The 12,231-nt window shown below is 50.5% G+C and overlaps 1 protein-coding gene across 1 annotated transcript; it reads left to right on the top strand.

Annotated features, from left to right (window-relative positions):
* The first annotated feature begins 325 nt into the window (after positions 1–325).
* On the top strand, positions 326–2,740 carry LOC136014679 (cystatin-like). Its single transcript, XM_065679587.1, has 3 exons — positions 326–584; positions 1,105–1,218; positions 2,337–2,740. Exons 1-3 carry the CDS (start codon positions 351–353, stop codon positions 2,412–2,414), a joined length of 426 nt encoding a protein of 141 aa, XP_065535659.1. The 5' UTR covers positions 326–350; the 3' UTR covers positions 2,415–2,740.
* The last annotated feature ends 9,491 nt before the right edge of the window (positions 2,741–12,231 follow it).

The raw sequence follows: 12,231 nt of genomic DNA, 5'->3' as shown, positions 1-12,231 counted from the left end.
GGTTGTGAGAGGGTCTGCAGCGTTGTGATTGGACTGTTGACCTGGAGGGCTTTACAGGAGCCAATGAGATTGAGCGTTGTATGCATGTGCTCGGGCACCTTGCCTGGCTGCAGAGCACGTCCCGGGGCACCCCGGCCCCCTCAGGAGGCAGCCGGGCAGCAGACACCGGCACTGGCAGCCCGCCCGCTGGCCCGGGGCCCGAGCCCGGCTCTGCCCGCCCCTGCCTTGCCGGCGGGCGGGGCGTCCGTGCGGGCGGGCCGGGGCCGTGTTCTGGGCCCGGGCCGCGGCCCGCCCCGCCCCGCCGGCTTTAAAGCGGCGCCGGGCGCAGCGGGGCCGTCACTTGCGCAGCCATGGCCGGGGCTCGGGTGTGCGCTTCTCTCTTGGCTGTGGCGCTGGTGCTCGCCGGCTCCGTGCGCGGCGCCGAGGAGCGGCCGCGGCTGGTGGGGGCCCCGCAGGACATCGCCAACGCTGACAACGATGAGGGCCTGCAGCGGGCCCTGCAGTTCGCCATGACGGAGTACAACAGGGCCAGCAACGACATGTACTCCAGCCGGGTGGTGCGGGTCATCAGCGCCAAGAGGCAGGTGGGTGCCGGGACGGCTTGTGAGCGGCGGCGGCAGGGTGGGCGCTGGGCCGGGGGCAGCGGGGCATCGGCCATGGCAGCCTCTGGGGAGCGGCTGGAAGGGAGGCCTGCGTTCGCTGGAGCAGTGAGCAGGCCTCCAGCCTGAGGTGGTTGAAGCTGGGCTTTTCTTCTGCAGAAGGTGAGCAGAAGCCTTCTTTTATAGCTTGTGTCTTGTTGAGCCGCTCCTTGAATGCTGCTGTGTGTCACTTGTGCCGTGGGTGGGTGAATACAGGACTCGGTTTACCGGCTGTGGAAGCCGCGCTGTGCCACTTGTTTACTTGGGTTTTGTTCCTGTTTCTGCGAGGATGCCAAGTGCCTCCGCTGTGGAAGCTGCCGTGCACAATTCCCTCTGTGCGTTTTGGAGTCTGGTTTCCATCATGTAACCAGCAAACCGTGTGCCTTTCTGCTAGGCTCCTCTCCTCAGAGAGCCCTTCTGCCTGTGCTGCAAATAAAGCTGCTTCTGTCTGCTTGTCCTGCTGCAGATTGTGTCTGGAATCAAGTACATAATGGAGGTGGAGATTGGCCGGACAACTTGCCCAAAGCCAGCCACTGATCTCCAGAGCTGTGCTCTCCATGATGCACCACACATGGCTAAGGTAAGCTCCAGAGCTGGCCCCTGGGTTTCCAGCTCCTTCCTTCCAGCTGGCTTAGTACAGAGGGGTATGGGCAGTGTCCCTTGTCTGCCCAGCCAAGATCAGACACCTTCATGCCTTTACGCTGACCAAGATTCTGCCCTTGCAGAACTTGTCTTGCCAGCTGACACGGACAGGGAAGGCAGGGCCTTTCAGCCTGTTTCGTAAGTGGGGATCTTGAGCTGTGCTGCATGTGTGTGCCTCAGTACTCTTAAAAAGTGCTCATAGTCTAGGTCACAAAGATGTGTGGAAGAAGCTCTGCCAAACCTACAGGTCTCCTGCCTCTCTGGCTGGTGTCTTGTGTCCCCGTGCTATTCTTAGCTGCTCTTATCCCATGGTGGTGTAAACATGCCTGGCTTGGCACCCCTTCCTGGGGGAGGGCTGACACTATTGTGGATAGTGCTTTTGGCCAAGTACTGATGACAAGAGGCAGATCACCCCTCTTTGTGCCCAGCAAGCTGTTACATGGGAGTCTTGTCTGAAGGCAATGCTCTTTAAGAAGTACTTTAGCTTTTCAGGTGAGAGCACCAAGTATGTGCTGCCTTGACCTGGGCCGAGTCTAGTTCCTCAGTAACACGTCATTACTTCTGTTAATCACAGCAACAGGCTGAGCTTTATGTAAATGCCCTTTCTGCCTGCATACAGAAGTGTAACTGCACACAAGTGATCTGTTAAGTACTTGGTGGTACGCACAAGCTTCTAGCTGACAGCTGGAATGATTTGACACTGGTGCATACAGATTAGCTGTGCAGGTTGTGATTACCTGTGCCTGAAGGTTTATGGTTGAGTATTAGCCGTGTTGAAAGCTGGGTGAATGAGTAAAGGAGGCAGCCTGAGCTTCAGAAGTGCTGACTTTTCAGCTCTCTGTTGGTGTTTATTTGAGAGAAATGATTCATCCAAGTAGGCTCTAACAGGAGTGGTATTCTGGAATGCTTGTCAGGAAAATGTATATCTAGAGAGCTATGTAAATAGCATACATTCTGGATCACGTGGGGTGGTAAATTGCTGTAACAGCATAAAACAGTGTTGCCAACCATTGCTGTAATCTTTTAACTGCTTTTTTTTTTCCTTTCTCTCCTTAGCGTACCACTTGCAACTTCGTAGTGTACACTGTTCCTTGGCTAAACCAAATTAAACTATTGGACAGCAGCTGCCAATAAACCTGTCTTGTTCCAGCAGAGACCAGCAACCAGTTGCTCAGACTTAAAAGAAACAAAGTAAAGGCAATAACACAAATTGAGATGGGCTTTATCAATGCCTGTTAACACAGCTACTTATGTATGCTTGTGCTATGCAAGTTAAACTAGGTAACTCTCCTTTACAGCACAGTATGATCTCAACTCTTTGTGATTACATTTTAGAGCAGCTGTTTTGGTCTTTATCCAGCTTTCCTAATGAAGTAACTCCAACATCAGAATTCTGATTAAAAAAGCCCCTTGGTATCCCTGTTAGAGTGACTACTGTAAAAATAAAAAATAATTCGTAATTGCTGTGATGCGTGGTTTTGTTTGAGCTTTTGCTGGCTGGAGGGAGGGTTTGCTTTTATTTGTGATCCAGTCTATAATGCCCAAAGAATGGGGTGAGAAGGAATGTGGGGTCCCAGACACAAGGGAGATAAACTGCCCCTCTTTGTTCTCTAAACCTGGCCTCTGGTTTTAGAGTAGGAAGTCCTTAGCTGTTCTCACTGGAGAAACACTGTGCTTTTGAAAATGCTGCAGAGTGGAGCTCCTGATCTTGGGCAGGTAAGCCAAAGCTTGTACTGAGGCTGTGATTATTTCAAGTGCTTGAGGTACAATTAGGGGATGCTTCTTGTTTTGCAGAGTTCTAATAGTCCATTTCTTGTGTCCTTGCTTTTCTGCGTTTTGAAGTAACCATACCCATTTTGGCAAATATCACCCAGGGATAAACAGGTTCCAATGTTCTGTTGTGCCCTATGTGAACTCTAAAGCCCAAGAGTCCTGTGCCCAGGCCTGGTGTTCCTGTTTTGAAAGGAAGGTGGAGGGGATGTGGAGAAGAGCTGCAGAAGTTATGTGCTGGTAGAGAAGGCAGCTTGAGCTGAGAAGTGCAAGGGTGCTGTTATTTGCCTAAAAAATGATACTTCAAGTGAGAGCTAACACAACCATACCTTTGAGTCTCAGAGGTTGGGGACTTGGGTATGATGGAGGGCAGAATAAGAGAGTAACCAGAAAACAAGCTTCTAGTGGGGCATACAGCTCCTTTGGAGTGTGTCTTCTGCGGGTTGTGCCTTCTTTCAAGGGAAATACCACTTCCTATCATTTCCAAGTTTCGTGAGCTCACAGGGAGCACAAGGCCAGATCTTGATTTGGGCTGTCAGGGGGATGAGCTGGTTGCCTGACACAAAGATATCCATCCAGGATGTGCTCAGATCTGATAAGAATTAGTCCCCATGTTTCCCCCCCCCCCAGTCCTTGCCCATACCTTCTGACTGCTGTGCACAAAGATGTCCTGTTTCTCTTGCCAGCCAGGTCAGTGACTGCAGGTGTCTGCCTGATGTGTTCTTGCATCAGTAACCCTGCTGATCCTGGAAATGCTGGTGTCAAGCTGATCGGGTGCCCTCGCTTGCCGTTTTTCAAACAACTCCCTTCATTCTTGCATGCTTATTTCCCATTTTTCAGTCTATTACAACACTGGGCAGTGGTGAAGGGGCTCCATTATACTTCTGTATTCCATTTTAGCATCTTGGCTTGAGGCCTGTATGGGAGATTGTACTGCTTCTTAGAAGGGAGACTAGGTGGGAAATCAGGATGCAGATAGATGTAAGCAGAATTTCCTATCACTTCAGCTCTGTTAGCCAGCAGCTGCGAAGAGCATGTGGGGAAAAGGAGTGGCTGTGCCAGAGAAAATGAGTTTTGAGTGTCATGAGCTCCTGAAATTCAAAGATCCTGTGTTTTCATGTTGAAATGCCGATGAGTAGGGGCACGAAGGAATGGCACAGATTACCCCATCCTCACAAGCTGCTGCGTATCAGCTTTGGTGATTGTCCCTATGTGTTCTCCACTTGGACCAAATGCCAAAAAAGCCTGACTACTTGAAGCGCCTTCCACTGTGGGCTGTGCTACTTTGTATTTGCGATAGGCTAAGGGCATTAGTGGAAGTTCCCTGGCCAAGAGTGTTTTGCTTGGCAGGTCCTTCTCCTTGCCTGGCTGGTGGTGGCTGGCTCAGCTGAACACTGAGCCCTCATTTTTAACTGCCTGACTTCTTTAAATGTTGGTGACAGATGTGAACAAATGACCAAGGCAGTGCTTATTTCATGCTGTCTCTTGTTATGCTTTGCTTGCACCTGATGGGTGGATTCCAGGGTTGTGCTTCCTTAAACGTAGGTGGGGTCAGAGCTGTGCTGTACTCACATGGACTTGTAGCTCCCAGCTCTGTGAAGACAGTTAGGACAGGGAGCTGGGAAGGTTGTAAATCGGAGCCATAAATTGGATTTGTCCTCTCTAGGGAATATTTACAGAAGAGCTCCATCTCCTCTTCAAATTATTGGAGGGGGATCCATGTTTGACATCTCCCTGAACACTCACCCCTTCTGCACGAACTGCCCTTGATGGAGTGGTTGCAAAAGTTAACCCGTCAAGCTGCTCACAGGTGAAACATGGACAACCCTATTAGCCTTTTCATTTTTTTATTCATCTTTTCAACCCTATGGGTCCCACAAGACATAGATCTGTTGATTATTTTGGAAGGGATGTTTTTGTCACATGATTTTGGAAAAACAGTTACAACAGCCATTGAAATGATAGCTATGGTCATTCAGAAAGGAAGAGAATGGCTATTGACTTTAGATGGTGTTGAACCTAATATTACCTATCTGCCTCTTGATACAAAACAACTAACCTTTCTAACTCACCCGTCTTTTGCTTTTCAATGTCCTCTAGCAGATTTTACAGGGCAAATTAGGATTCATTTCCCAGGTCACAGAATTGTGCAATCCCTACATTCTCCTCCCTTTTTGCCTGCTTCACAATTAACTATTACACCAATAACCGAGGCCCTCACCGTGTTCACTGATGGGTCTGGCTGAGCAGATATAGTTTGGAAAGATGCTGAAGGACACTGGAAAATGACATACACGTTGTCACAGGATCACCTCAGTAGCAGAACTCTCTGCTGTAGTTCCTGTTTTCAAAGGATGGACTACTCCAATCAATATTATCACAGATTCCTTCTCAGTGGCAGGCCTTGTTTCTAGGCTAGCACACGCTTTCCTGAAGGAAATTTCCAGCGGAACATTATTTGCCCTTCTCCGGGAGCTCAAGTGGCTCCTGGAACACCGCGTACACCCATGCTTTACATCATACTTCTCTACGTGGCTCACATACTTCTCTACGTGGACCTATAAGCGAGGGAAATACACAGGCTGATGGGCTTGCAGGTCTTACGGTCTTACCTGATCGTTTTGCACAAGCTCCCTTATCCCATGACTTTTATCATCCAAACGCAAAAGCTCTGCAATGTGCTTTTCAGCTGACTCAGGAGCAGGCGAGGCAAACCATACAGCCGTGTCCTGATTGGCAACAAGTTCTACCCATGCCAGTGATTGGAACTCATCCTCGCGGTCTTTTGTCACTTGAAATTGGGCAGACAGATGTTGCTCATGTCAGAATTGGGCAGATACAAATATGTCCATGTTCCTGTTGACACTTCTTCATCTTGTATTTACGCATTGGTACATTCAGTTGAAAAGGTCAAAGATGTTTGTCGACACGTTGGCACAGATTTTTCTGCTCTGGCAGTTCCAGAACCCGTGAAACCAGATAATGGGCCAGGTTATCCAGCACACAAAACACGAGCATTTCTTCAACAGTGGGGAATTCAACATGTCACCGGTATTTCACATTCTGCCACAGGCCAAGCCGTTATTGAACGCACACATGGCGCCCTTAAAGTATGCTGCAGAAACAAAAAAGGGGGAGTTCAGGGTTAACCCCACAAGAACGTATAGCGAAAGTTTGTTATGTTTGGAATTGATTAAATCGCAGGATGGAGGATGGGAATCCTAAACAGGGCCATTTTGATGGTTCTAAGGATTTAGAGCAGGGGAGAGCTCATATTAAAGTACATAATCTTGAAACTCATGAATGGGAAGGCCCGTTCCCTTTGATAACCTGGGGACGAGGGTCTGCTTGTGTTTCCACAGAGAAAGGACCTCGCTGGGTCTCTGCACGATGGGCTCGTCCTGCCTTGTCTTCTGTCTCTTCAGCACAAGAGAAGTGACGCTATCGTCGTTTCCCACTTGGCCAAAAGAGAACATCTGTAACCAATTGGAGAGGACAAGACACCCTGTGCCTGTTGGTTGCCGCACCTACGAGCCCTTTCAGACTGCTGCTGGAAGCAACGGCAGCCTCGAATGCTGTGGACACGTGGGATGGCTGGGGGTAGAACAGCACAGCCGCAGGAAACTGATTTGTTAGGATCTGTGTAAATGGATGGGTACCTGTGTTTTCGTTCTCCAGTTTGAACCCAGTTGTTAGAGCAGAATGTTAACTGTTCCTTAACTGTTTATTTGCTAGGTTAGGCGCACGAGTGAAAAACTGTATTGAGAGTGTTTGTTTTGTGAGTTTTTATTAGCGTATGCAGTTTCTTACTAATGGAGCCCTTAAGCAGGTGTGGATAGCGAATATACAAAACAAAGAAGGGGGAGATGTGTGGGGTGAAGGCGCTGAGATTTGCATGAAGAACAGTTTGGGAATGAGCTCTGAGGCCTCGGTGCTTTGACAGCCCTGGGGCGATGAGTTGGGGCGTGTAAGGACAGGGGCTGTGAGGGCTGTGAGAGGGTCTGCAGCGTTGTGATTGGACTGTTGACCTGGAGGGTTTTACAGGAGCCAATGAGATTGAACGTTGTATGCATGTGCAGGTTGGGAAAGAGCCGAACAGGGGGATGAAAAGGGCTTGGTGGTAACAAACGGGGATTTGAGTCTGCATCAACTTGAGTCTGGAGTTGGCCAGCGCAGCCTTCACCCGTTTCATTGATTATTTAAGCACCCAAGTGTGTCTCTGCCGTCTGAGGGGGTCACGTATCGATTGCCCAATGTCCCCCATGAAGCCGCAGCCCAATTCAGGGCTTGTCCCCTGCTCGCAGCAGCTCTGGAACTCTGCGGTGATGTCACAGCCCCCGTTACAGAGGCAACGGCCCGTGCCCAGGCACCAACGCAGACCTTCAGCCCTGAGCCCACGCTTTTCCTGTGCTCCCGCCCGTGTGCTCCAATCCCTTCTGCCCTGCTCCTGCTTTCCCTTCTGCCCTACTGCCATCCCTTTTCACTTTTTCCCTATGCTTCTTACCTTGTTCCCTGCCGCTTGAACCCTGTGTTGGTGCCACCGAATGCAGCCCCAGAAGAAGTCGACCTTTGTCCTGCTGGTGGCCGCGCTGAGCCCTTGCGGAGGCGAGGATGCAAAGGGCTGGCTTCACCGAGTAAGGAGCCGGTGGGTGCCGAGGCAGGCGCGGGGCCGGGTCTGTGCCCTGGCCCCGCAGGCAGGGAGCACGGCCGCTCACCCCTGCCCTCTCTGCTCTGGCAGGTCCTGAAGCCGCTGCCGCCCCGCAAGGTGCTAAAGCGCAGGAAGCAAAGGATCCTCCAGCTGCAGGCGCCAGCCTGTCAGAGCTGGTGGGTGCTGCTGGACAAGGAGCCCCCGGCTCCTGCTGGGGACGGGCCCGGGGCCCCAGCGCCCCACGGCTCTGCCCGGGCAGCCAGAGGGGACCGCGGTGCCCAGAGCCCTGTCCCACAGCTGCGCTCCGCTGCTCTGGCAGCACCAATGCACTCTTCTGCTCGGCTTTTGCCTTAGGCTGTTCCAACATCTGCGGGAGCTGGAGGAGGCTGCCAGCAGGACCAGAGTGGGGCTGCAGGAGGAGCCAATGGAGGTGGACGGGCAGGTGGAGGAGGAGGTTGCGATGGAGGTGGATGTGGAGGAGGAGGAAGAGGAGGCTATGGACACGAACTGATGAGTGGTAAGGCAGCACGTGCCCCCCATCTGGCACTAGGGTGGGTCGGCTGCTGCCACGCTGGGGCTGGGGCTGTGTGCGATGGCCCCGCTGCAGGGACACGGTGCCCGGTGGCCTCATCCTGGCGGCACAAGCGCCAGCACCGCGCTGCCCTGCGCTGCCTTTGGGACATGAGAGCCGAGCCTGACCATCAGTATCCTCACTGACATCACCTTGTGCTGCTTCTTTCCAGGACTGGTGGAGAGGGAAGGTTTGGGGAATTTGAAGAAGTTTCCATGGAAGAGTTCCTGTTTCCTTAGAGGATTGTTCCTGTTTTAGAAGACTGTTTTTGTTTCCAGAGAAGTTGTAGGTTTAGTTAGAGTAGCTTTAGTTTAGGTAGAAGAGTTGCAGTTTTAAGAACAAGTGTTTTTAGTTTTAGGTAGTGTAGTTGTAGTTTTAGGTAGAAGAGTTGTATTTTGATAAGAACACTTGTTCTTTTTGGTTTATTTTGTTTATTTCTGTCATTTTATAAATACATTTATTGACATTTCTCTGACCTAGTCTGTCTTCCTATTTACTTCGACCACGCGATCACTCATTTTGGGGAGTGAAGGCGCTGAGATTTGCATGAAGAACAGTTTGGGAATGAGCTCTGAGGCCTTGGTGCTTTGACAAGCCCTGGGGCTATGAGTTGGGGCGTGTAGGGCCAAAGGATGTGGCAGTTGCGAGGGGGTCTGCAGCGTTGTGATCGGACTGTTTACCTGGTGGGTTTCACAGGGGCCAATGAGATTGAACGCTGTATGCAAGTTGTCGTGGTTTAAACCCAGCCACACAGCTCGTCCACTCACTCCCAACCCTTTCTCCCTCTTTCTTTCTGCCCTCCCCTCCCCGCTCCCGGAGGGATGGGGAGGAGAATCGAGAGAATCTAACTTCCTCGCGTTGAGATAAGGATAGCCCAGTAACTAAGGTATAACACAAATCACTGCTGCTACCACCAATGATAACAATGATAAGAGAAAATAACAAGGGAAGAGAATACAATACCACCGCCGAACGAGTTCGATGCTCTCCAAAGAGTGCCGGTGCTCTTCCTAGTAACTCCCAGTTACTTCCCTGGGCATGACGTGCTGTGGTATGGAATACCCCTTTGGCTAGCTTGGGTCAGGTGTCCTGTCTCTGCTTCCTCCCGGCCTCCCCTCCTCCCTGGCATTGCATGAGACTCACAAAGTCCTTGGTCAGAGTGAACATTACTGAGCAACAACTAAAAACATCGCTGTTATCAGTTCTGTTTCCAGGCTGAAAGTCAAAACGCAGCGCTGCGCCAGCTACTAAGAAGGAGAAAAACTGACTGTTACTGCTAAACCCAGGACAGCATCCGCCCCTTATTCCGTACCATTCACGTCATGCTCAGATCCCACATTTTCAATACACCATCTCTCTTACATATATATACATCCACATACACACACAGACAGAGAGAAAACAAATCATTTCTCAGTGCATGGACTAATCCCGATAATGCTCTCAAGTCCTTTTGGTCCATGATGTCGGGTTCCATCCCTTGTAACAGTCTTTCAGGGCAGGAAAGGCTGTGTGCAGTTTTGGATCATGTCCTGCTGATGCTGATCGTTCATTCACTGCAGAACTCGTCTGGTTCTATCGAAGTTCATTCTCTGTTGGGATGATGGCTGGAGGGAAGTCAGGGGCAGTCGCTGGTGACCTGAAGACATCTAGTTGATGTGCTATGAAAGTATTACACAGCAGACAACAGCATAAAATCGAGTTCATTGGCTGGTTTCCCCTAAAAGCAAATCCCCCTGAGGTATACATCGGAATTCCCCGTCTTCCCGCATTACCCACCAAGTATATCCGGGTCCCTGAGCAAAAGCAATCCCACGAGTGGGTTTGCCTTTACCTGAAGCAGGAATAACCCAGACTGTCTTCCCCAGCAAATTCTTCATGTGCACCACAGGGACCTTGTCTCCCTCTACAACATGTCAAAGTTCTGTTTGGGATGGGCCATCCCTGTTGGCAGATCCTCTGGTATTGACCAACCATGTGGCCTTTGGGAAGTGTGTATCCCAACACTAGAATGTCCCACCACCTCTTGCTCTCAGTGTGGTTTTTAACCGCCCATTGTACCGTTCGATTTCCCCAGAGGCTGGTGCATGGTAGGGGATGTGATATACCCGCTCAATGCCATGCTCTTTGGCCCAAGTGTCTGTAAGGTTATTCGGGAAATGAGTCCCATTGTCCGACTCAGTTCTCTCTGGGGTGCCATGTCGCCACAAAATCTGTTTCTCAGGCCCAGGAGAGTGTTCCGGGCAGTGGCGTGGGCACAGCGTAAGTTTCCAGCCATCCGGTGGTTGCTTCCACCATGGTAAGCTCATGGCGCTTGCCTTGGTGGGTTGGTGGCAGTGTGATGTAGTCAATCTGCCAGGCCTCCCCATATTTACACTTCAGCCATCGTCCTCCATACCAAAGAAGCTTTAACCGTTTGGCTTGTTTAATTGCAGCACGTTTCACACTCATGAATAACCTGGGCAATAGTGTCCATTGTTAAGTCCACCCCTCGGTCACGGCCCATCTATATGTTGCATCTCTGCACTGGTGGCCTGAAGTGTCATGGGCCCACGGGGCCATAAATAATTCACCTTTATGTTGCCAGTCTAAGTCCACCTGAGCCACTTCAATCTTAGCAGCTTTATTTACTTGGTTGTTCTGGTTTACCAGATGGGTTTACCTCTGCGCTGCCAGTTGCTCTGTTTCCATTGCTGCAACCACCCGCACAGGGCTTTTGCCACCATCCATGAGTCAGTGTAGAGATAAAGTACTGGCCACTTCTCTCGTTCAGCAATGACCGGGGCCAGCTGGATGGCTTTCACCTCGGCAAACTGACTCGATTCGCCCTCTCCTGCAGCAGTTTCTGCATCTTGTCATCGAGGACTCCATACGGCTGCGTTCCATCTCCGATGCTTTCCCACAATACGGCAGGACCCATCAGTAAGCAAGGCATATTGCTTTTCAGTTTCTGACAGTTTGTTGTATGGTGGGGCCTCTTCAGCACACATCACCTCCTCCTCTGGTGACATTCCAAAATCTTTGCCCTCTGGCCAGTCCATGATGACTTCTAGAATGCCTGTATGACTGGGATTTTCTGTTTGAGCTCGTTGTGTAATTAGTGCAGCCCATTTACTCCATGTAGCATCAGTTGCATGATGTGTAGAGGAGACCCTGCCTTTGAGCATCCAGCCCAGCACGGGCAGCTGGGGTGCCAGGAAGAGCTGTGCTTCAGTACCAATCACTTCCGAAGCAGCTCGAACCCCTTCACAGGCTGCCAGTATCTCTTTCTCAGTTGGGGTGTAGCTGGCCTCAGATCCTTTGTACCCCCGACTCCAAAAGCCGAGGGGTCGACCTCGAGTCTCCCCTGGAGCTTTGTGCCAGAGGGTCCAGGTAGGACCATACTCCCCAGCTGCGGTGTGCAGGACATTTTTTACATCTGGCCCAGTTTGGACTACTTCGAGGGCTACTGCATGAGCTATCTCACCTTTAATTTGCTCCAAGGCTTGTTGTTGGTCGTGGGCCCATCATAAATCATTCTTCTTTTGGGTCACATAATAGAGAGGGCTTACAATCGCACTGTAATTTGGGGTGTGCGTTCTCCAGAACCCCACAGCACCCAAGAAAGCTTGTGTTTCTTATTAGTTGGTGGAGACATTGCTGTTACCTTGTTGATCACATCTGTGGGGATCTGTCTATGTCCATCTTGCCATTTTATTCCCCAAAGTTGAATCTCCTGTGCAGGTCCCTTGACCTTACTCCGTTTTATGTCAAAACCGGCTTTCAGCAGGATTTGGATTATTTTCCTCCCTTCTCAAAGACTTCTCCTGCTGTTTAGTATTAGGTAGCATAGCTGTAGTTTTAGATACAAGAGTTGTATTTTGATAAGAACAATTGTTCTTTGTTGTATAGTTTGTTTATTTTTGTTTTTTCATAAATACATTTATTGACGTTTTCTGGCCCAGTCTCACTTTGTGTTTACT

The sequence above is a fragment of the Lathamus discolor genome, chromosome 5 (assembly GCF_037157495.1).
Source record: "Lathamus discolor isolate bLatDis1 chromosome 5, bLatDis1.hap1, whole genome shotgun sequence".
NCBI classification, from domain to species: Eukaryota; Metazoa; Chordata; class Aves; order Psittaciformes; family Psittacidae; genus Lathamus; species Lathamus discolor.
Note: the sequence above shows the minus strand (reverse complement) of the source record. Positions and strands in the feature narration are given on the sequence as shown.

Bases quoted from the DNA above. Each gene is read 5' to 3' on its own strand.
- LOC136014679 (XM_065679587.1), top strand. From the start codon at position 351: ATGGCCGGGGCTCGGGTGTGCGCTTCTCTCTTGGCTGTGGCGCTGGTG. The intron at 585-1,104 runs GTGGGTGCCGGG...GTCCTGCTGCAG, and splicing joins TCATCAGCGCCAAGAGGCAG to ATTGTGTCTGGAATCAAGTA. The intron at 1,219-2,336 runs GTAAGCTCCAGA...TTCTCTCCTTAG, and splicing joins ATGCACCACACATGGCTAAG to CGTACCACTTGCAACTTCGT.